At 37.5% G+C, this 24,368-nt stretch overlaps 2 protein-coding genes across 3 annotated transcripts; both read right to left on the bottom strand.

Moving 5' to 3' along the window:
• Window positions 1-289: 289 nt before the first annotated feature.
• LOC104096246 (pantothenate kinase 2) lies at window positions 290-13,495 on the bottom strand. Of its 2 annotated transcripts, none has more exons than XM_018770849.2 (24): window positions 13,356-13,495; window positions 12,958-12,989; window positions 12,522-12,870; window positions 12,102-12,314; window positions 11,889-11,947; window positions 10,613-10,729; window positions 8,917-9,036; window positions 8,735-8,829; window positions 8,257-8,350; window positions 7,911-8,042; window positions 7,091-7,203; window positions 6,742-6,934; window positions 4,842-5,047; window positions 4,324-4,368; window positions 4,160-4,208; window positions 3,585-3,667; window positions 2,799-2,915; window positions 2,648-2,711; window positions 2,365-2,511; window positions 2,126-2,284; window positions 1,652-1,735; window positions 1,070-1,264; window positions 885-956; window positions 290-615 (listed from the first exon to the last, which is right to left on the bottom strand). In XM_018770849.2, exons 3-24 carry the CDS (start codon window positions 12,799-12,801, stop codon window positions 526-528), a joined length of 2,727 nt encoding a protein of 908 aa, XP_018626365.1. In that variant the 5' UTR covers window positions 12,802-12,870; window positions 12,958-12,989; window positions 13,356-13,495; the 3' UTR covers window positions 290-525. The 2 variants fall into 2 exon arrangements, with proteins under 2 accessions (XP_018626365.1, XP_009600891.1); XM_009602596.4 differs by having other exon boundaries at window positions 13,379-13,490.
• Window positions 13,496-18,483: 4,988 nt separating this feature from the next.
• LOC104096247 (iron-sulfur cluster assembly protein 1-like) lies at window positions 18,484-21,461 on the bottom strand. The gene is made up of 3 exons (XM_009602597.4): window positions 21,024-21,461; window positions 20,801-20,855; window positions 18,484-18,865 (listed from the first exon to the last, which is right to left on the bottom strand). The coding sequence occupies exons 1-3, from the start codon at window positions 21,313-21,315 to the stop codon at window positions 18,730-18,732; spliced, it is 483 nt and encodes a 160-aa protein (XP_009600892.1). The 5' UTR covers window positions 21,316-21,461; the 3' UTR covers window positions 18,484-18,729.
• Window positions 21,462-24,368: the final 2,907 nt, after the last annotated feature.

Below are 24,368 nucleotides of genomic sequence, written 5' to 3'. Positions count from 1 at the left end.
GTTCACATTAAGAAATGGACAAAAGTGACTATCTTTGGTTTCATGGTTTGATGATTTTGGAGAAATGCCAACTACTCCTATTTTAAGTTAAAAGTACCTAATAAAGAATTATTTTTTAAAAACGGCCAAAGCCATATGTTACGAGAATAAATACATTTTGTCTCGGTACAGTCATTTAATTATTCTTCCAAGCGATCGAACTTAACCAGTCCGAATTTCATTAACTCCACAAATTCAATGTCCCTCCTTACTAAAGAAAAAATAGAGAAACAGAAAACAAAAGGCGAGATGAAAAGAATATCTTAAGACTTCCATTGGATTTAGTAACACAATCTACAATAAAACGATTAATGCATTATAAAATCTATTCAAATAACGAATTCGTTTACATCTATAATGATGCTCTTTAGCATCTCAGAAAATGTGACCACTGATCATCGTCGTTGACGCCTCGCCCTCAAACCGTAGTATGGGGTGACTGTTCTGTGCGCAGAAATTAATAGAACTACATGAAAAGGGAAGGATTTAGCTAGCTGGTTCATATCTGCATACACAATCATAAATATTCCCTTTAACCAACTTTTGTGCCAACCGCTGATTCTTCACCATAGCAAGCTGCAAAATCACATACAGCATGTCAAAGAAAGAGAGCGCTTTATACTTTTAACAGTATTCAAGGTAACAAATGTTTGAGTTTTTAATCTGTTTCAATAAGCCACTAATAGGAGATCATGCCTAAATAAAATATGAAACAACGCTCAGTTTAACTTATTCATGGAAGAAGGTACTTATCGAATCTCCATTAGATATCCACGAGATCTAGCTCTATGAAAATATGCAGAAACCATCTTCAAAACGTTTTAAGAGACAGGTATAATCATTACCTTTAGAGCATCACATTTGAACTTTGCATTATAGTTGGTATGCAAAGATCGGCCCATCCCTTCCAGAATTACCTGCATCGCCAGGAAAAGAAAAAAAAAAGCACATCCTTAATGAGTTGTGCTTATTTTCTGAATGATATAGTTTGTACATTTAGGGTATAAAAGAAAGGAGCGGAGCACTATACCAGATCCGCATCTTTGGCTGCAGCTGCTAACTCTGAGCTCACTTGCCTCAAGTCTATGCATGGACTGCCACATCCATTCTCCACAACCATCAGAGGAACGGAAGGCGTATCTTCCTTATAACCATCTTGGATGTTACTCATAGCATCCACAAGTAAGCCTCCTGCTTCAGCTGCCCCTCGAAGAATATCGCAGTGCTATAGGCCAAAGCAATATTACTGAGCTAATGAGGTATTATGTATAAAGAAAAGAGGGGAAGGGAGAGAGAGCTTTAAAAAATTATACTACAAATATTCCCATGCCAAATATGCCTTAATAGTACAAAGATTCATTTTCTTTTAGAGAACAAGGTTAAAAAAAAGCATTCTTTCTCCAAAAAGGGGAAGGAGTTCGGCAAGAGAAGCTATAAGTCTCATTACAACTAATAGCAATTTCTTGGAAAACATTTTGATAACCAAGAGAGAGAACTTTATTAAAAAATACAATTCCATACACAGAGAGAAAGTGAGAAGAAAAAAAACTATGGTTATAGCTCTGATTTTTTTCCTATACTTTGTGAAGCAATTTCTTGAAAATCAACATACCTTAGCAGCCTCAGCAACAATATCAGGCAACTCCATTGCAGTAACATCATTTAGTGCAGGAAGTGAGTTCGCTACCAGCACAACCTGCATAAAATTTCTGAATATATGAATTTTGGAACCTAAAAAGTTCAGCATATACGAACGATAGGAGATAGGACAGGATCATACAGAGCAAACAAGGTAGCAATTGAAAGTAGTTATTACATGTTAGATAAACATTTATCTTGAACATTATCAGATATGGAATAGTATCTCTAATTTAATAAAGCTTAGATAATGGAAATATAAGGTAATTTACCATGAAGCAACTGAAGCGAAACATTTTTTTTGTTAAGAACATTAAAAAAATTAGATTCATTTAAAGGCAACACATTAAAAAATTTAGATTCATTTAAAGCCAACACATTCAAAAATTTAGATTCATTTAAAGGCAAAACATTCTAAAATTTATATTCATTAAAAGGCAAACCATACTTCAGTTCCACGCCGGAGAAGTTCCCTTGCAAGGGGAAGCATCCCTAAAACAATATCCGCACCCGAGTTGTCAACAAAAAGCAGTGCTCTTTTATGTGGCTGAGGCTTTCTCTCACCAGACCCTAACATTCTCTCTTTAAAAGCATCAAAATCATCCACCTGAACACAAGAATGGCATTCAAATGCTTCTCTAGCAGTAATGAAAAAACAACATTAATATATTTTTTCCTTTCACTTGCCCGCCATGGTCTTTGCATCTTCTTGCGACTCATTCTGTAGATCTCAATAATTGTTCCTTTGTGATAGAGATCAACACAGGCACGTGATCCCCAATCAAAGATATTTGCAGCAAGAACACCTTCGATTAGTGTAAGTAGTCTCATATCCTACAAGATAGAAACTAGACGTATTAGCAAATAAAAAAAAATACAAAGCATATATTTAATGATCTACCTAACCTACTTCAACGGAGGAGAAAGGGAAAAAAAGAGTAGCAAAGGAAATATATGAGAGAAGACATACCTCAGTCATGCTGTCAAGCTCCAGCAGAAGATCAGGTAAAACTGCAAGTGAAGCTTCATTCTCCCTGTAAGATATTCAATGGAGCTGGTACGATAAGCATATTTGCTTCCAAGATAATAGAACAAGAATATGTCCTTCCATATGAGGATACCTTTGTTTAATGGTTCGGTATGCATCAAAAAAGTGAAACTCTCTCAAGCATTCTTCTCTTAGCTCCAAAAGGTTGGCGAGTCCTAGCTTTCCATAAGCTGCAGGTTCCTCCATCAATCTGTTAACAAAATAGATAGTCTTTTAAAGCAACTTTACAAATACTATTGGGAACTGTTAACACTCCTATTAGCTCTATACACTCCTGATTTTTCACTAACAAAGTTAGTTCTTCCATTTTTGAATTTCTCTTTTCAAGATCTAGAGTTAAGGTAATTATCTTATGAGCTTAGAGTGAAGTAGTTCCGCTCTTTATCTTAGAGATATAGCCTTAGGCCCCATTTATTTTCATTAAGATTAAGATATCTTAATCTGAATAGACATTTGAATATTATAGCATTTAGACCTAAACACTGAATAAATAAGACTGCGTTTTCAGTATCTGAATGTGGGTAGTTTATCTTAGTTTAAAAACTACTATAGAATTCACACAAATTACAAATAAATATTATATCCACAAAATAATACAAAATATATTAATTAACATGGTGTTATATAAATTGTTTTCTTTGATGAAACACACTCAAAAATCTAGCAGAGATGGTTGGCAGTGGATGGTGGTGATAGTCGTAACTGTATTATATAAGATCAACTAACTCTCAAATGTCCTACAGAAGAACAAAAATTATTACAAGATTAATTAACATAGTTATTATAGGATTAGGCCTACATAACAATAGGAAAAAAAAACATCTAGAGATGGATATGGAACAGGGAATACAAATAATACCTAGCCAAGTGTGCTGAAAATGCCCTTGCAAATGCATCACCCCTTCTTTTTGCATCGTCAGTTCCACCCTCACTAGCCACTGCCTGAAATTCAAGTATTAGCTTCTCAGACCATGAAAATATGGGAGACTTTGCAAGTTAATATAGAACAAATATAAATAGTGATGCACATCACACAATTCAAAACAAATGACAATGATTTCCCTTTATTGTTCTAAACAATCAAAAGATTGGGTATGACATTTTATGAAATTGAATGAACAGTTGAAGCACAAATTAGTTCCTCGACCTAGGGGCAGGGACAAGAAGAGATGGAAATCTTCAATTTGAACCTCTCAAACCTAGTTTTTGCCTGAACAAGAAAGATTTCAGGTAAGGCTTTAACCCTATCAGAACTTTCAAGTCAACCTTTACATCTTTTTTCTAAAAAGATAGTACAAATCAAGCCTCCCCCTTGAGCTACCACTGTGTTTGACCAGAGGAGCTTTCGTGGAGGCATTTTGAAAAAAGTACTGCAGTCTTCCTCTCTTGGGCTGAAACAGGGATTTTGACATGATTAAATGGTCAATGTTTTACCTTGTCAACAAGGTCCGACAAATGCTCAGATAATACAGTGAACCAGTACCTACAGCACAGACAAATTTTAGTCTAAGAAAAAGAAATACAACAATAATAGAAAGCAGGCTTGTTTGGCTACTATAGAAAAATAAAGCAAGTTCTTAGTGTGTAATTTAACTTACTCTAGCTCACCGTGATCTGAGAGGTCTATGGTATTTGGCTCGTATCTGCAAAAGACCAATTCAAAACTCGGTAAAAAACGCAATATTCTTCAAACCATTGCTCCAGAAATACGTAAAAACACAATATTCTTCAAACCAGTAGTGCCCAGAAATAGTAATACAATCTTTGCCCTGCCAAGCACCCTCTACATCTACACAAACGATGAAAGATTTGGAAAAGAATGGGGCATTTCTAGAACTTTTAATATGAGAGTACTCTGCGAGCTAACCAAGTCAGGAAACCAAGATAAATAAAGAGTGACAGCCCCTTCGAAGGAAACAAAGAAATGGAACAAAATTACAAAGAAGATAACTAGAAGTAAGAAAAGTAACAAAAAATAACCAGAATGTACAGAAAGACAACGACTGCAACTAGGAATTATGAAAGACCAGCTCAACTAAAGAGCTGCACCTTTTGTTGAACCACACAAAATATGCAAAAGATCTGCCAGAAAGATCATCTTTCAGTAATCACTTACGTTCTTGGATCTGCTAAAAGTGGGAAAACTTCCAAAGATGGGACCAGATGCAGTACCCCAACATTTAATTTGCTCGCATCAGGTCGAAGAACTCCTTTAGATGATGGAACTTCAAAGCCTCCAAGGCCGGTAGTAGCTGGTGGAGCCATTGGAACAGGAGCAGTGATTTCAGTTCCCTTTCGTACAAATTTCTCCATCCAAGATATCTGAAATAAAAAACAGTGTTAATGAGAGGAGAACAAATTTTAAGCTATCATTATCACGAAGTGGTTACACCACAGATATCTGAAATAAAAAAGTGTTAATGAGAGGAGAACAAATTTTAAGCTATCATTATCACGAAGTGGTTACCCCACAGAATATATGCTTTGTAGCTTTAGGCATTTATTCCTTATTTAACACAAAAAGAAATTATACTCCTCAGGAAAAAAAAGTTTCCATGTCTTGCATTCAGAGCTACTTGCAAAAATCTATGACATAAGAAGCAGCTTAGAAACTCCATTCTAGAGCAAGAACTATATTGTCAAATCAGTTACTTTACGGAACTTTTTCAGGGCATTTCAAATTGTTGAAGGACGCTACTGATAACAGTCTAAGTCATACAGAAAACTAATCACATTCAAATAAAATACAGCTCGTCAAGCAACTACGGAGGAGGAGGAGGAGAAAAAGCAATTAATTACAGAAGGAATGTTTCTCCAACCATCTCTACAAGCAACTCTTTACCTATCCTCAAAACAGCATTAACAACAAGATTATTCATATTAATTGCGGTGTATATTGGACTAACTGAGTCAGTTTAGTAAGGTGACTGGAAACCTTTGCTCAGCATATGAAGCTTCAACTTATATAGCCAACTTCATGTGCCTTTTCCCATGCCACTTCCCATTATTCTACTTGTATGTATCTTTAGTCATAAATGGGTACCATACTCCCATCATTGCTATCATTATCACGAAGTGGTTACCCCACGGAATATATGCTTTGTAGCTTTAGGCATTTATTCCTTATTTAACACAAAAAGAAATTATACTCCTCCGGAAACAAAAGTTTTCATGTCTTGCATTCAGAGCTACTTGCAAAAATCTATGACATAAGAAGCAGCTTAGAAACTCCATTCGAGAGCAAGAACTATATTGTCAAATCAGTTACTTTAAGGAACATTTTCAGGGCATTTCAAATTGTTGAAGGACGCAACTGATAACAGTCTAAGTCATACAGAAAACTTATCACATTCAAATCAAATACAGCTCGTCAAGCAACTACGGAGGAGGAGGAGAAAAAGCAATTAATTACAGAAGGAATGTTTCTCCAACCATCTCTACAAGCAACTCTTTACCTATCCTCAAAACAGCATTAACAACAAGATTATTCATATTAATTGCGGGGTATATTGGACTAACTGAGTCAGTTTAGTAAGGTGACTGGAAACCAGTACTCAACATATGAAGCTTCAACTTATATAGCCAACTTCATGTGCCTTTTCCCATGCCACTTCCCATTATTCTACTTGTATGTATCTTTAGTCATAAATGGGAACCATACTCCCATCGTTGCTATCATTATCACGAAGTGGTTACCCCACGGAATATATGCTTTGTAGCTTTAGGCATTTATTCCTTATTTAACACAAAAAGAAACTATACTCCTCCGGAAACAAAAGTTTTCATGTCTTGCATTCAGAGCTACTTGCAAAAATCTATGACATAAGAAGCAGCTTAGAAACTCCATTCGAGAGCAAGAACTATATTGTCAAATCAGTTACTTTAAGGAACATTTTCAGGGCATTTCAAATTGTTGAAGGACTCTACTGATAACAGTCTAAGTCATACAGAAAACTTATCACATTCAAACCCATTACTTAGTGCACGAGAGTTTAAAACTTTAAAGTAATACTTGCCTTCTCATTCAAATCTCCCAGCGGAGGGCCATGAACATTCCCTCCAATGTATGGTGCACCCATCGGGAATCTTTCCACTAACTGATGGACCATCAGGTCATCTAAACCATGCTTTTCGTAGCTCATAAATGCACCCAGAGCTCCCAGGAAACCTTCATGTCGCAAAAACATAGCTTGAGCGTCTCCCTTGGACCTATTGAAAGATTTGGAGCAAGGGTGATATTAATGAAGAGATAATAATGAATGAAAGAAATAAGCACATGCTTTGGAGGAGGAAAGAAAGAACTTATAAAAGACCTAGTGATTGTGTTTAAATAATGATGCCTAGTATAAATTATCAATTTCTCACCAGAACTGAACAGCAAAAGAGATCGTGTCCATAGTGTAAGCGTGACCTCGTATGAAAAATCCTCCAAAGAATATCCTTTTGAGTCCAAAACGCAGTGCATTAAGATAAGCTATCTAGAAAATGTAAAGATAAATTTCATGGTTAGGCAACATATACTAGTACATCGAGCAATGACTCATTTCCTGGAAGCTATTCATTAAAAGGAAGGAATCAGAAATATAGCTAACCATTTTTTTCCATTTTAGGATAAAGTAAATATAGCTAATAATTGAACAACTGACAATACGCATATGGAGAACTTGAAAGGATAAATCAAGGGAAGAAATTTGCCTGATTCTCAATTATTCAGGCACTCATCTTGTTTATTTATTGTAGGTTAACTTTTAACAAGCTGACGGTCATTTGTAGTCTTTTATCTTTGATCGCTTTTTGGTCTACACATATAGCCCCTACTTGTGTAGAAGATTGGGCGTCTTTTGTAGAGAATCATGTTCTGATGTAAATTCTCTACTTTTTGGTATACTTCTTGTATGCGGGAGTTTTTCCTCCCTTTTGATTAATACAATTTATCTTATCAAAAAAAAACAAGCTGTCGGTCATACGTAATAGTAAAATCTTGATGTTCCAGAATGTGAACTACAGAAGCATGCAAACAACGGTTTCTTCTTCCAGTTCCATTCTATGAGATCAATTATTTACAAAATTTGTCACAAACTGTCACTTATGGACAAAACAGGATAGACTAAAATGTACTTAACCCTATATATCAAACTTGAAGTAAATGCTTTTTAGAATTGTAGGGATCTTAACCATGGAATACCTGACCAATATTGTATGAAATCATTCGCAGGAGGGATAGAGAGATATCTTCAGGCTTATAATCTTCAAGCTCCTTGTTTTCTGAAATGGCCTTCCCAAAGCTCGAAGCGATTGTTGAAGCTGAAAGTCCAATCTATACAGATATTATAGATCTTGAGTAGATAATCATTAGGATACATAGCAAATACGAACCAAGTAAACCAAAAAGAAAAAATAACTACAGGCACTCAGGAGAAAATCATGATCTTGATATGACGACCTGATTAAACCCTATGTAGACCACTAAGGTTCAACTATAATCAATAAAACAAATCCTAGATAACGGATCCTACTCCATGAGAACGTACCTTTGAGTAATCCATACCACCATAGATGTCACCAACAAGCATGTCTATGGTACTATTGTCTCCACGCTGACTGAGCTCTAGCAGTTCATCAAAACTGTAACAGAGAATTGACAGAATCGATTATAAGTATGTAATTTCTAGCCCATAATTAGAGTGTTTAGGAATATTCCATAACTAGTCGGATCTGGAAAAGTATCCCATTGGCACTCATCGAAAAAATGGAATACAGTCCCATCGTGCGAAATAGTGATGCTGTTATCTTTTTCTACCCTTTGTACTTCTCACTACCTTCTTGGTACTATTTATGATCAAATTTACTTCACCTTATCAGAAAAAGAAAACGAGTGCTGTGAGAGAGAGAGATTGCGCTCATGGATTCTCAAACTTTCTACTTCTCTCTCTATTTATTCTATTCAAACATGAAATGCAAAAGAGGCAAAGGCAGAACATAGTCCATATGCTGCGTAATCAAAAGTACCTCTTGCACTTAGTTAACAACCTTCCCAATCCCCAATATGTACCACCTCCAACATTCGTGCCACTGACCCGCTGAAACTCCCCATCCCCATCAACCTATAATAATGCAAAAGGAAGACATTTAGCAGTTACTCCAGTCTTTTATGAGCCCAATAATACCAAACAAGAAAGGAAACAAAGTACCTTAATCATGCTAACACCAGAACCGATGTTCACAAGCAAATATGGAAATAGTTCATTCTGGTCTATCTGCACAAACTCCTTGTGACCCTCCATATGCGTAAAAGCTTCATGACGGATTGCCTATTAAAAAGCAGTCTTCAGCAATATAATCAACAAATGCAATAATGTAAGCAAAAGTCAGAGATCATTGTCTAACAACCCCCAAGCTAAACTATGTTAAACTACGAAAAGCTGCGGCCAAAACTGCCTGAATATGAACATCCAACAGATACAGTATATTTTTTCACATGGAAAATAAAGTAGAAGATAACTCCTGAAATAACTTCTGCAAAATAAAGTAACAGCTGTGGCCAAGGAAGAAATACTATATGTTTTGATTTCAGTGATATATATGAAAAATGGTGTGATTTCCGTGATATATAGGGAAGCAGTGAGCTTCCACAGGTCACTGATATATAAAATATGCATAAAAATGTAACCCCCATAAAGGAAATCTTCTTGGACAACTTACTGATCAGATACTGGAGCACAATTATATTAGTGCTTCCCATGTGAAATCAGAACTTAAACCAAGCAAAAGATGGGAAAAACATTATACTCCCTCCGTTTCAAAAAGATTGTCTTAGTTTGGCTTGGCACAAACTTTAATAAAGAACGGAAGACTTTTGAGATATGTAGTCTTAAATAAGCCATAACATTTATGTGGCTGTAAATCTTTTGAAACTTATGGTCTGAAACCTGCCATAGCATTTGTGTGGCTATAAATGCTTCCTATTAAGGAAATATTGAAAGGTGTCAATCTTTTGGAACAGACTAATAAGGAAATAGTGCCAATCTTTTTGAAACAGATGGAGTAGTAGACACTTGAAACATGACAAAGGAAGTATAACGACAAGGAGATGAAAGTATGAGAACAACCAAGAGAGTCCTCTTTAAGTACATACCCACTATGCAATTATATATTTATAAGAAAGAAACTACATGTGCAAACAAAGGAAATGAAAGAGCCATGCAATTATATGTTTGTAAAAATAAAAGTATCTGTCAAACAAATGACTGAGAGAGCCTGTAAGCCTATTCCGCATGTACAGCTGTATCAAGAAATGCAAAATTCATTACATTCCATCAACAATTGATAACAAAGACAGTAGCAGAATATTATTGATTTTTTTTATTAGGACGACTAGTTTTCCAGCTTCACGTTCTGATATATTCAAAAGTCAGTTTCCTTCAATAGTAGCTAGGAAATGCAGAAGCCTACAAGTAAAAGAAAAGTACAAACATGCAGATGCAAAGACCTATGAAGGAATTATTTCATTCATTAATAGCATCACACATGCAGATGTAGGCCTGCAACTACGTCAGAAATCAATTAAGCCTAAAATCTTTTATTATTAATCAGATCTTTGAGGTGAAGGCAGAGTTCACAATAAAGAAAACACTGGACTGTCTGCATTTTTCTTTAGTAAAATACAAACAACAATTACGTCTTTGTACTTCTCCCAAGAGAAATGCAATCAAGAAAGCAACATTTGAAGCACGGTACTCAATCACAAAAATGTATTGGATCTAACGCTGCCAAGATAGGAGAAATTGCAGAGTAAAACAGTTAAGCAAGAAAAGTTTCATTTTAAGTCTATTGAAGTTCCGTATGGACATATAGCAATAGCCAAACAGACAGGAAATTATATCTTACCTTGAGTAAAAAGTTTGCACCAGCAACAAGACAATTCATCTCATCTTCTTTCTCTATACTGACTCCCAGCCTTTCCTTGAAAAGATCAGCGAACTTATATGCCCCACCACCTGTAGCCTTTTCACAAAACCAAATAAGTTAAATAGGCATGTGAATGTATGTGTAAATTATAAATAGTAATAAGTAGCAGCAAACTGAAGTATAAATCAATCATCAGTTATTATACGAGTAGAAGTACTAGCCGGACAACAGCACTGATGGTAACCAAATTACCAAAGTATGGTGGATTCTATTATTACCATAATCATCAGAGAAGAATGCAATCAAAATCGCACTAGGCCATTGGTAAGTTTCCTATTAGAAGTTTCTTGCAAAGGTCAAGGGGCCTTTTCCAGACAAGAATTATGTGCCTTTCCTAAGTCAGGCAATTATAAGTGAAATATATGCCAAGATGATCCCGTAGGTTAAGTAGCTCAAAATTATCTAATTAATTACGTCTTCTGCTCTTTGTCTAAGAGTCTACAGTTTAACAGGCAAAGAAATTGAGATTGAGATTTTGTGACACATCCATGCACCCTAACCCCCCTCCACCCACCCACCCACAAACAAGAAAAAGAAGAAGCTACTATCAATGTAAGATAAGAGCTACTGTTTGGCAAAAAAAAAAGGGTACAATTACGAAAGCTAGTTTGTTCAATAAAACTGATCTAAATATGCTTGTACGGGGGTATATAGAATCAATGTCTCATTACATAAAGATCTCAGGGCATAGTATGCTCTAACAAAACCAACTGACTTAATTAGATTCTCAGTGACCTAATTCTTTAGTTTTTCGTTATCTCTCTTTTCTTTGACATTTAGTTTGAGAACATTCTTCAAGCCTATTTGCTTCTTCCTCCATATAACTCAACTTTGATCGAATTAAAATGGGAAGTAGTCATCCTGGCTCAACAACATTGATACATAGTAAATAAATAAATAAACAAAAGTGACCCTCTAACAATTTAAGTTTTTAGATAAGCTGGTCACAAAACTCATCATCATATTAGAGAAAACAAATGTCCTAAGTTTAAATCTCACTGTGATCATTATCAAAGAAGCATCTTCATGTGTTTTGCCCAAAGAATAATATACCATTCAAAAAAAATAAAAAAATCTCCCCTGCAGACGTGAGAGAGTGTGCTATTAAATAACTAAACCAATAAAAGTTACTTCTGTCTCGTGATTTAAACTTTTAGATGAGGTTGTCACACAATTTGACAAGTATGATGTTTACCTTAATTACTGCATTTTCACTTTGTGGGGCATCAGAAGGCCAACATCGTGAATCCATCCCTAGCCAACAAGATTATCAACAAATGTAAAGACAGTTATCTGTGCTCTTGCCAATGCAAGTGCTTCTGATCAAGAACAATTGAAGATCACAGGGAAATATAGTGCATTTACAAAATTAGCAATTTGAAATTATGGACAATTGAAAGAACTATACCACCACGGTGAAGTTGCTTGGAATATATAAAATCTAAGCACTCATTAAGTTTTGATGTCTCAAATTTCACAAAATGAAGCCTCCCTCCGAGGATAGGATAACTTCTCCTGCTGCCATTAGAAACACCCAATCTCTCCTTAACTTTTCTTTTTCTCCTGTCATCCACCTGTCGGTCGGCATGTCTTGAAAAGTAAACCAGCTTGATAAGAGAGCCTGGATTAACAAAATCCACAGAAAAGATCAAGCCAGAACCAAAATAATTCAGTTAATCATATCGCACATCAAACTCAGCACCAGTGCAAGTCAAATTTGACGACACCCCAAGAGTTAACCACAATACTATCAGTGGTAAAACCAATTGTTTTATCCAAGTTTCATGTTATCATAGGTTATAAAAGAATAAAGAGGAGGAAATTTTACCACCAATATCCAGAGCCAGATGGGAAATATCATCAGACTGATTAGGCAACAGAATAGTGGGATCCTTCTCCTCAAAATTGCCCTGAATTGCAGCACCACTAACATCTAGCTGTGGGCGAGAAGATGACCGATGAATTGATGAGCTCCCAGGCAAAGGAGCCATATCTTTCTCTCCTCCTTTCTCTAAAACAATATCCTTTTCAGAAATCTGTTGAGTTTCCTCATTTATACCGTCAATTCCAATGTGAGGAGGGTGGTCCTCTGTTGTTGGACTAGCCATTAACTCTCTCTCTCTCTCTCTCTCTCTCTCTCTCTCTCTCTCTCTTTGAATTCCCTTCCTACCTGCTTCCTAAATCCAAAGAATACTTCATAAGTCAAATGGGTCCAATTTGGTTAGCGCACTTGTTTTAACTCCAACATAATCAAGTTCACCCACCAAAACTGTTGTGTGAGGATTGGCACCAACAACTGCATCAAATAACAAATGGAGTATAGTTGTTATACACGGAAGTGAAAGTCAATATCAACTTTTCAAAATTGGTTCTTGTCTACCCAGAACCCATTTGCAAAAATAATAACACTAACTAACTTTTAAGAACTGGGGATTAAAAGTATATGACAGGCTGTATTTTTTTTCCCTACTAGTCGCTGTTAATAAAGTAGGCGAAGATTAAAGTTAGAATTATTTCAGCACTTTAACAATAAAATCATGGCCGTAAATGTTAGCTAGTGTAGTCATCATGAAAGAAAAAGAAAAAGTAAAAGGTGAATCAAAAGGAAATATGTGACACAAATTGGGAAAGAGATGAAAGAGACGGAGCAAAATGATCATACAATTGAGTGTTAGGGAACCCAACTCAGACAGTCAGACCCAGTTGTGGAGGATTTTAGTAGAGAGGAGTTGTTGAATCTTGGGGAATGTGGAAAGAGTGATTCGCGCTCTAGTTGTGCGTGCGCAGCTATTGCTTTTTTATTTTATTTCCTTAGGAGGAGTATGGGTATTTCTTTTCTTTTATAGGAAACTAATTTTTGCTCCTCTCCTTGTGTGATTGGAATATTGGATTAGGTTTTGGAAAAAGATCTTTTGGAAAATGTTTGAAATTTCAACGAGAAATTTCTTTTTGTACTAACAGTATAGAAGATAGTATTATATCACACAAAAAGATTACAAGTAAATACACATGCAATCTCTCATTGACTAATAAGCTTAAAACAAGGCTTCTCTATTCGTGAATATCTTTAGTTCTGATCAAAGAATTTATTTAATCGTTCAATTATTGTTGTGACATATATACATTCGTTTTAAATTTGACAGTTCATGGCATATTCTAATAAGATTAAATTTAATACTATCTCCGTTTCAATTTATGTGAACTTTGTGCATGGAGTTTAAGAAGAAAAAAAATCAACTTGTGATGTAAAATGAGACACATATATTTCGGTCAAATGGTTTTGTGACCCATTATATACAACGGTCCCAACGGTCCCATATGTTTTGAGACACATATATTTCAGTCCTCTTTACATATAACGGTCCCAACGGTCACCGTCTGTACACACCGTCCGCCGTCGATACCCAACGGCAACAGCAGGTAGCTCCCTCCCCCTCTCTCTCCCTCCCTCTCCCCCCCCCCCCCCAACCCACAGTTGCCGGCAAATAATAGTACCGCCGACGACCTGACTTTCGATAGCAGCAACAACCGCATCTCAACAGGTAACTGCAGGTCCTCTGACCCCTCTTATCTCCCCTCACAATCTTGTTCTTTTTCGGGACAGGTGCGTGAGCGGCATCACTATTTATCACACTTGTAGCTTCGACCTGATCCAACAACTCGGGGAAGTCTCCGGCGACTAAATTCCTCGAGGACAAAACCAGGTCCTAACGTTCCTGCTCTATTACTTTATATTGTATATTTGTTCTTTGTTATTAGTTGTGTGTATCGAGTTCATTGTCTGCTCTTCCTTGTTAGTTATGTGTATCTTGCTCCCTTTGTGTTCGCCAAGATTTGTTATATATCTCTTGTGTTCTATTATGATACATGTAGTTGGATTGATCGTTCTAGGTAGACTTGTGTGCTTTTCGGTACTCGCTACTTGATTTCTTTGTTTTTAAGCCTTCGACCTCCTAGCTTATATTCTTTTGTTGTCGCTCTTTGCTTTTTAGTAGTAGTTGTTACTTAATACCCCTTAGGCTATAGTGGTTGTGGTGAACGATGTGAGAACAAGGTCATGTCCTCGGGTGGGGCGGGGGGCGGGGAAGGGGTTAAGGGAGCCTCTAGACTGAGATGTGGGTCCTGGAATATAGGGACGTTGACAGGGAAGTCTATAGAGTTAGGTAAGATCCTTCAAAATAGGAAAATCAACATAGCATGTGTCTAGGATACTAGATGGGTAGGTACTAGGGCACATGATGTAGACGGGTATAAGTTGTGGTACTCAGGACTCTTTGGGGGCAAGAATGGCGTAGGTATTTTAGTTGACAAGGAACTCAGGGAGTTAGTGGTCGAGGTTAGGAGGGTAAATGATAGGTTGATGAGTATTAAGCTTGTAGTTGGAGGGTTTACTGTTAATGCGGTTAGCGTGTACGCCCCTCAAGTAGGACTAGACCAGGAATTCAAGAGGCAATTCTGGGAGGATTTGGACGAGCTTATGTGAAATATCCCGCACTCTGAGAAGCTTTTAATTGGAGGGGACTTCAATGGCCATATTGGGGCTAATGCTAGGGGCTATGATGGTGTGCATGTAGGATTTGGTTTTGGGGTTAGAAATGAGGAAGGTACCTCACTGTTGGATTTCGCTAGAGCTTTTGACTTGGTGGTAGCCAACTCGAGTTTCCCGAAGAGAGAGGAGCACTTAGTCACCTTTCGGAGTTCGGTGGCCAAGACCTAGATTGATTTTATTTTCTATAGAAAATGCGATAAGGTCTATGCACAGATTGCAAGGTCATCCCGAGTAAGAACCTCACGACCAGTATAGGCTTTTGGTTATGGACCTGGAGATCAAGAGGAATAGGAGGAAGAGGGCGGTGTGCAGGAGACTTAGTATTAAGTGGGGTAACTTGACTAAGGACAAAGCTCAGGAGTTTGAGGAGAGATTATTGGCTATGAGGGCATGGAGGAGTAGGGGGACGCTACTAGGACGTGGACCACGACAACGAGTTGCATTAGGGAAGTTGCTAGAGAGATTTTAGGGGTCACAAAGGGTTATTATGGGGGTCATAAATGAGACTGGTGGTGGAATGGAGAGGTCCAAGGTAAGGTGGACGCCAAGAAAGCGGCTTATTTGAAGCTTGTGGAAAGTACAGACGAGGAGGATAGAAAGATATATCGGGAGTGTTATAAGAAGGCAAAGAAATAGGCGAGGTTAGTAGTTACGGCGGCCAAGGCTACGGCGTTTGGACGTCTGTACGAGGAACTCGGGGGCAGGGCGGGGACAAGAAGCTATTCCGGTTGGTCAAGGTGAGGGAGATAAAGGCCCGAGACTTGGACAAAGTGAAGTGCATCAAATACAAGGACGACAAAGTATTGATAGACGAGGCACATATTAAACGAAGATGGCAAGCATACTTCCATAAATTATTGAACGAGGAAGGGAACAGAAGCATTGTGCTCGGTAAGTTGGAGCACTCCGAGAGCTAGCTTTTTTTTTATACTGTAGGCGTATTAAGGCAGAAGAGGTGGAGAGGGCAATGCGTAAGATGAACGAGGAAAGAGCGACGAGACCAGACGAAATCCTGGTGAAATTCTGGAAGAATGCGGGCCGAGCTGGCTTGGAGTGGCTTACCGAGTTGTTTAATGTTATTTTTAAGACAAAAAGGATGCCCGAAGAATGGAGGTGGAGTACGATGGTTCCATTGTACAAGAACAAGGGCGATATCCAAAATTGCAATAACTGCAGGGGTATAAAGCTGTTGAGCCACGCTATGGAGGTCTGGGAGAGAGTGGTGGAAGCAAGGGTGAGGAGGATCATGTCTATTTTCGAAAACCAGTTCGAATTCATATTGGGGTGGTCGACGACGAAAGCTATCCATTTGGTGAGGAGACTAGTAAAACAGTATAGGGAGAGTAAGAAAGACTTGCATATGGTGTTCATTGACCTTGAAAAAGCGTACGATAAAGTCCCGATTGAGGTTCTATGGAGGTGCTTAGAAGTTAGCGGCGTCCCGGTAGCGTACACTAGGTTGATTAAGGATATGTACGAGGGTGATAAGACTTGGGTGAGGACTATGGGAGGAGACTCAGAACACTTTCCAGTTACGATGGGGCTGCACCAGGGATCGACTCTTAGCCCTTTCCTATTTGCCTTGGCGATGGGCGTGCTGACGCAACGCATCCAAGGGGAGGTGTCTTAGTGCATGTTGTTTGCAGATGATATAGTGCTGATAGACGAGATTTGATGCGGGGTCAATGCGAGGTTGGAGGCTTGGAGACAGACCTTAGAGTCCAAAGGTTTCAAGTTGAGCAGGACCAAAATAGATTACTTGGAGTACAAATTCAGTGGCGTGACCCTTGAAGCTGGCGTGGATGTGAAGCTCGAGACTCAAGTCATCCCCAAGAGAAGTAGTTTCAAGTATCGCGGATCTATTATAGAGAATAACTGGGAGATCGACGAGGATGTCACACGTCGTATTGGAGCGGGATGGATGAAGTGGAGGCTTGCCTTCGGTGTTCTTTGCGATAAGAATATACCGCCTAACTTAAGGGTAAATTTAACAGAGTGGTGGTTCGACCTACCCTGCTATATGGGGCGGAGTGTTGGACAGTCAAGAGCTCACATGTGCAGAAGATGAAAGTAGAAGAAATGAGAATGTTGAGATGGATGTGTGGGTATACCGGGAGGGATAAGATTGGGAATGAAATTATTCGGGACAAAGTGGGAGTGGCCTCGGTGGAGGACAAGATGCGGGAGTCGAGGCTGAGATGGTTCAGGCATGTTAAGAGGAGAAGCGTTGACGTTCCAGTTAGGAGGTGTGAAAGGTTGACTATGGCGGGTTTGAGAAAAGGTCGAGGCACACCTAAGAAGTAATGGGGAGAAGTGAATAGGCAGGACATGGCGAGACTTCAAATCACTAAGAACATGACCCTAGATAGGAGGGTGTGGAGGTCGAGGATTAGGGTAGAAGGTTAACAGGTAGTTGAGAGTTTTCCCCTTTCTTACCAATAGTATTAGTAGCACACATATACTTTCCTATATCTCTGATTTATATTACACCATGTTGTTTAGTTTGTTTCAGTTATCGTATTCTCTTGTTATTACTATTTTAGTGCTACTCACTCTGTTCCCTCCCCCCCTCTTTCTACCTCCTTCTTCTTCTTCTTCTTCTTCCTACTTTCCTGAGCCGAGAGTCTATTGAAAACAACCTCTCTACATTCACTAGGTAGGGGTAAGGTCTGTGTATACACTACCCTCCCCAGACCCCAACTATGAGAATATACTGGGTATGTTGTTGTTGTTGTTGTTGGTTTTGTGACCCATTACAAACTTGCTTCTAGTTTTATAATCCCATCTTTTTTTTACTAATGAGAAATTTGTTTTTACACACAATATATCTATCTTTTACATGAAAAGATCTAAAAAGACACTTTCTTAATTTCAATATTATAAAAGTCATAAAGGCCTACTTCCTCTATATTTTGTGTGGCTATATAGGTAAATTGCTTCCAAATATAGAAAGGGATCATTCTTTTTTGTACGAACTAAAAAAGAAATAAATTCACATAAATTGAAACAGGAAGTATTTTTCTTTACTTCTCCTTTCAAGTACTTCTCCTTTCAAGTAAAGAACGAAAATCGTCTTAAAATGAAACGTAATTAACGTTTTAAATTTTAATTTAATTTATCCTCTTTTAGTTTTCTTTCTTGTGTGCTTGAATCTGAAAAATCAACTTCATGAGTCACAATAATAAGTGGTTGACAGAATATCAAACCAAAGTCGCACAAATCGAAAAGTGAAAATTCGGTATGGGATAACACCTTTTTTTTTTAAAATGCAGAAAATACCAAACTCAAGTATTTCAAAACCGACGGACGAACCCCGCTATAAATATCACTATTACAAACCAAACAGTCATAGAGCCAATTTACATCTATGAAAATCCAAGAGACACTACATACACGTACATCCCTGGATCTTCGTTCTTATGCTCAACTTCGTTGCCGGAAGCCTTTTATTTCAACTACTATACCAAGCATAAACTGCTTTTTCCATTCACGCATTCTCTGCCTTGTCACTTAACTTTGCATTCTTCGACACATAATCCTTCACAGCAGCCTTAATTGCATCCTCAGCAAGCATGCTGCAGTGCAGTTTAACAGGTGGAAGGGAAAGATGTTTCGCTATTTCCCTGTAGTAAAGTCAAATATGTTTCAGAATACATCTCACAGCCTAGAAAAATGCAGACTACCAAATAATCTTCTAGCAGGTTGCACAGACATCAACAGCAGAAAAATGCAGACTACCAATTTAATCTTCTATCAGCTTGCACAGACATCAACAGAAAAGGTCAAAATACTTTACATCTGTTTCAACATAAAGAATAGATTTGTTCCCATAACCTATCTAATCATGTCACCCCATGGACATACAAATAAAAACAAAGGTGGATCCAAGATAATGGTAAGGGGCCGATAAGAAGACAAGTAATTATATCTAAGACTACTGACATATCGCACTGCTTGGGATATAATAATGTTGCAAAAGATGAAGTTGAACTATGCCATCCATCGTTAATATAACATAATAGCAACAGGCGCAATGGAAGCACAAGCTTGCACGGGATCCCAGAAAAGCAATTCTTTCAATTTCAAGATGGTACAAGTTTTCTTCCAGGTATAGTTGAAGATAGTCATGGTACGGGAACTTCAGTCTCCTAAGAGCATATATATACTCTCAAAAAATGACAATCATGGACACAAGAATAGCCAAAAGATTTAGCATGCATGATCATTAGATTCAAGCAAAAACTTCAAAGAAGATGGAAATGGAATTAACTTTGCCTACCATATGCCACTCGTACTACCTCTGGCTTTGAACCAGAAGCCTTGGGTGCGTTCTATTTTTATTTTTCAGGTAAGTTTCAATAAGCTTATTTTCTGAAGTTTTTTGATGAAGTAAGGTATTTCATTGGAAAGGCACCAAGGGGATGGATAGGTAGAAAAGCAGAAATACAGAAATACATGAAAAAAGAGTTTGTAAGACTTATCCAAAGGAAAAAAGTGTTTTGTTAGCCCCTTTACGCTGTGTCAATCTATAAATAGGGAGCTAACAAAGTACAAAAGTGGTCAGTGTTAATTTAGGGGGTAATTAGTCCAGCAAAAAAGATTAAGCAAAGAATTAGCTTTGAGAGAGTGATTTGGAGTTGAGATTCCATCAAAATATTTTCGGTTCCTTTCACTCCAAAACACCAAAAAATAACTGCAGGAATCATAACCAAGATTTTCTTGATGGCCATATCAACTCTCCAAAGACTTGGGTATACCTCTCTCAAGAGTTTTTTTTCCGAAATTTCAATAATTTCAAATCTAAAAAATTCTCAAGCTCAATTCACTCATTCTTATTTTAAGGGCCTACTTTCTAATAGCCCTGTTATAGGTGGGCTGATATGCCCGCTGTAGTAATCTCATTCTAAATTTTATTAACCCCAACGCCCACCTCCCCACATTTGCTGAACTGACATATACAAGATTAAGAAAACCATTAACCTCCAAGTAGTTAAACCTTATTCAGCAAACATGTTTTAGGGTGTGGGAAGGATAACGGAAACACTGCAACAAACCAGATGATAACACAAAGTAAATTTATCATTTGTTTAAATCTCCGGGAGCAAAATTACTCAGGTAACTAACTACTGAGAGGTAATACTCGGTGGATCAGCCAACGTGCATGCAAGCAAACCCCACCCCCCAAAAAAAAGAAAAAAAAAAGGGGGGGGGGGGGGGGGTGTAAGCTGCCTGGCTAGTGGCTACTCTGGTCAAAATGCTAATTAAAAAAACAGCTATTTTGAAATCTGAAATCAACTTGGGAGCCCCCCAATATACTCTTTGCCATTTCAAAATCAGTATTGGTATTGGCCAAGGTAAGAACAACATAGCAGGTCCATTAAATTGTGACATATCACATAAATTTGACGAAGCAGGAACTACTTAAAAAAATCTCGAAATGGAACTCAAAGTTCAAGACGTATAACTAAGAGAAACGACTGTTCAATTACTTATAACTGGACAATCAGAAACCTAGCTATGTACCTAAAAAAACACCCAAAAAGGTTCAAAGGACTTACGTATTCTTTATGGACAGTACTTCCTCCATCTGTTTTCCTTTCACCCATTCAGTTGCTGAAAATTGGAAATTTAATTAAGAATCATCACCACACATCTAAATAGCATAAGATGCTCAATAATATCAGTTTATGAAAAGTTGAAATATGATACAATTAATTCTGTAACACAGATGGGAAACAAATTAAAGTATGTGAAAAGCGGAAACAAAATGAAGAAACGTACCTACGGAGGAGGAAGCAATAGCAGAGCCACACCCGAAGGTCTTGAAACAAGCATCCGTAATTTTCCCGGTCTTATCATCGACCTTGATTTGTAGCTTCATCACATCGCCACAAGCCGGAGCTCCGACAAGACCCGTACCGACTGTGGGATCGTTCTTGTCAAAGGACCCCACATTTCGGGGATTATTGTAATGGTCCACCACTCTTTCATGATATAGCCGCGGCAACACCCCACGCGCCACCGACGATCGTTGCCCTAGCCCCAGAACTCTGTTTCCGACTTGCCTCAACATCTTTGTGATTTGCCCTAATTGATTGAATTTGGGAATCAAATGGATGGATGCGTGTGCAGTGTATATATTTGAGGTTCCCGTTTGGGTGGAAGGTTAAGAGAGGCGGTTCGGAGAGTCGAAGCAGACAAGTGGTTGATTTTATCCAGATTTAGACGAAAATGGATTGGGCTCAATATGTAGAATGACATATTGGGCCTATGCAGCTTACGCCTGTAGCTTAGCCCTTCATACTTGGGCCTAAGTTGTTCAAAAGTGGGCGAAGTGCAGCAATAGCCACTTTTAAGCCCGCTATTTAAAATATATCCATAATTTATAATGTATTTAATGATTATCCAATTCACCCAAATTTTAGAACTAAGTATCCTGAATTTAAAAATTCAAAACTTAGCGTTTTGATAGTGTCCTGAATTTCTGAACTACTAATTTAAAATTTAGGGCATAAAATTCGAACTTCGGAACACAATTTTCGAACTTTAGGACACGATGTCCTGAAGTTTGAATTTTGAGGTTTAAACTCTAGGACATCGTGTCCGAAAGTTTGAGCAAAATTAGCTAATCTTTAAATACATTGTAAGATATTGATATATTTTAAATAACATGCTTAAAAATGGCTACCTGGTCTCATTTCTACTTCAAAAGTCCACCAGATAATTCGGTGCCAAAGCGAACTGATTAAGAAGATTTCTTTCATTTTACAACTGAATTCTTCATTTTAAAATTTTAATGCTGGTAGAGTAGCCGCAAAATATCAAAAGAGCCAAAGTTCTTGCATTTCACGTAGTTCTGTTTAGCTGTAGTTTGTATCTAAATATTTTTTTAAAATAAAAATGAGCCGATCCATCCTAAAGGACTGACGAAAGACTTGATTGGTTATCCCTTGACCCATTTAATAGCCAAGGATGAAGAGGCAATCACATAGCCACATTAAAATGGACAAAGGCAGAGCTAAGATTTAAAGTTTGTGGGTTCTGAACTTCACACCGAACTCATAGCATATTTTATTTATTGGGTTCGCATTATATATTAATACAAATTTAATATATATAGAATCTATACAAAAATTAGTTTAGGTTCGGCCGAACCCGTAAAAAATACCCTACCTCCGCCCCCACAAATGTCTGAAACGTGCATCGATCACTTTTTCCTGATTCTTCATCAACCTTGATTACATCACCATCATAAGCAAGGCATCCAGTGGCGTACATTGCATTATAGTTACATATTCAATTAAATCCATAATTTTCGAAGCAAAACATAAATATTAATTTTAAATTGGAGACCTTCATCCGATGATTGATGATGATGGGATATACAAAGATTAAAAAGGTAAAGAGGTCAACAAAGTAATGGAATAAAGGATTGAAAAGGACGTAGAACCTAGTTTGATCACCTACAAGATGCTAATAGATGGATACTGCTTGCATGGTAAAGATGATAGAGCAAGGCTAGTTTTTGATTCCATGATAGAAGAGAGTATTAAACTTGACATATTTTAGTGATAATATATTAAAAATAACCAGCTAATTATTTTTAGGACAATGTTTATATTAGCTTAAGGACTTGACCTCAAAGTCCTTAGCTTCGTTCAAACAACTACTCCGGTTTGGAGAGGATTCAAAGCATACCTAAATATTAAAGATTAAACATACTCATGTAAGGTTCCAACTCAATCTGTTTAACCAATTGTAAAGATCATCCTCCAGTCCGCTAGAAAATTAGCTGGTTATTAGCCGGTTAACTTTAACAAAATTTAGGTGCATTTAATATGTTTCTGTTAAAGTTATTCGGTTTGAAGATTTTAAAACCATTAATTAATTTTGTTTCTGTTTTGTTGTTAGCAGAAATGACAGAAATAGTAACCCCTGTGGTTGGCTCTACGAGCAATATTGCTACTTTCAGTCGTTCTGTGCCACCACCGGCTCCGGCAGGAAAGCCCGAAATTTTTTTCGAGATTGATTTCAAACGTTGGCAACAGAAGATGTTCTTCTATTTGAATACTTTGAGTCCACAGAATTTCATCAAGGAGGACGTTCCGGTTCTGCCGGAATCAACTCTTGATAATGAACGTTTTATTGTGACTGAGGCATGGAAGCACTCAGATTTCTTGTGCAAGAATTACATTCTTAGTGGATTGGAGGATGATCTTTACAACGTCTATAGTAATGCAAAAACTTCTAAAGAACTATGGAATGCGTTGGAAAAGAAGTATAAAACCGAGAATGCCGGTTTAAAGAAGTTTGTTGCAGCCAAGTTTTTGGACTATAAGATGGTAGACAACAAGCCTGTGATTACCCAAGTTCAAGAGCTGCAAGTTATAATTAATGATCTCCTTGATGAAAGTATAGTCTGAACTAATGCTTTTGTTGAAAGTATTGATTTTGTTACTAATTACGAATTTTTTATTGAAGGTTTTGCCATCAATGAGGCATTTCAAGTTGCAACAATGATTGAGAAGTTGCCTCCTTTATGCAGAGACTTTAAGAAGTACTTGAAATACAAGTGCAACGAGATGAAACTCGAAGATCTCATCATTCGATTGAGGATCGAAGAGGACAATAAAGTTGCAGAAAAGAAGACACGTGGGAACTTAACTATTATGGGAGCAAATATTGTTGAAACTACTCCAACTAGTCCGAAGAAGCGGAAGAAGTCTTCTGGACCAAACAACTATCCCAGTAAGAAGAAATTCAAGGGAAATTATCACAACTGTGAAAAGTTTAGACACAAAGTTGCAAATGTCGTGCTCCAAAGAAAGAAAAGAAAAAGGGTCAAGCAAATATGGTTGAAACAAATGATGATATTGATGACTTGTGCGCTATGTTGTCTGAATGCAACTTAGTGGGAAATCCTAAGGAGTTGTGGATTGATTCTGATGCCACCCGCCATGTTTGTGCTTTTAGAGAAGCATTTGCTTCATATGCTCCCGTTGGACCCGGCGAGATCATTTTTATGGAAAATTCTGCAACAACCAAAATTGAAGATTATGGAAAAGTATTCCTGAAGATAACCTCTGGCAAGGTGGTGACTCTGAACAATGTTTGTCATGTTCCTGA

The sequence above is a fragment of the Nicotiana tomentosiformis genome, chromosome 3, assembly GCF_000390325.3.
Source record: "Nicotiana tomentosiformis chromosome 3, ASM39032v3, whole genome shotgun sequence".
NCBI classification, from domain to species: Eukaryota; Viridiplantae; Streptophyta; class Magnoliopsida; order Solanales; family Solanaceae; genus Nicotiana; species Nicotiana tomentosiformis.
Note: the sequence above shows the minus strand (reverse complement) of the source record. Positions and strands in the feature narration are given on the sequence as shown.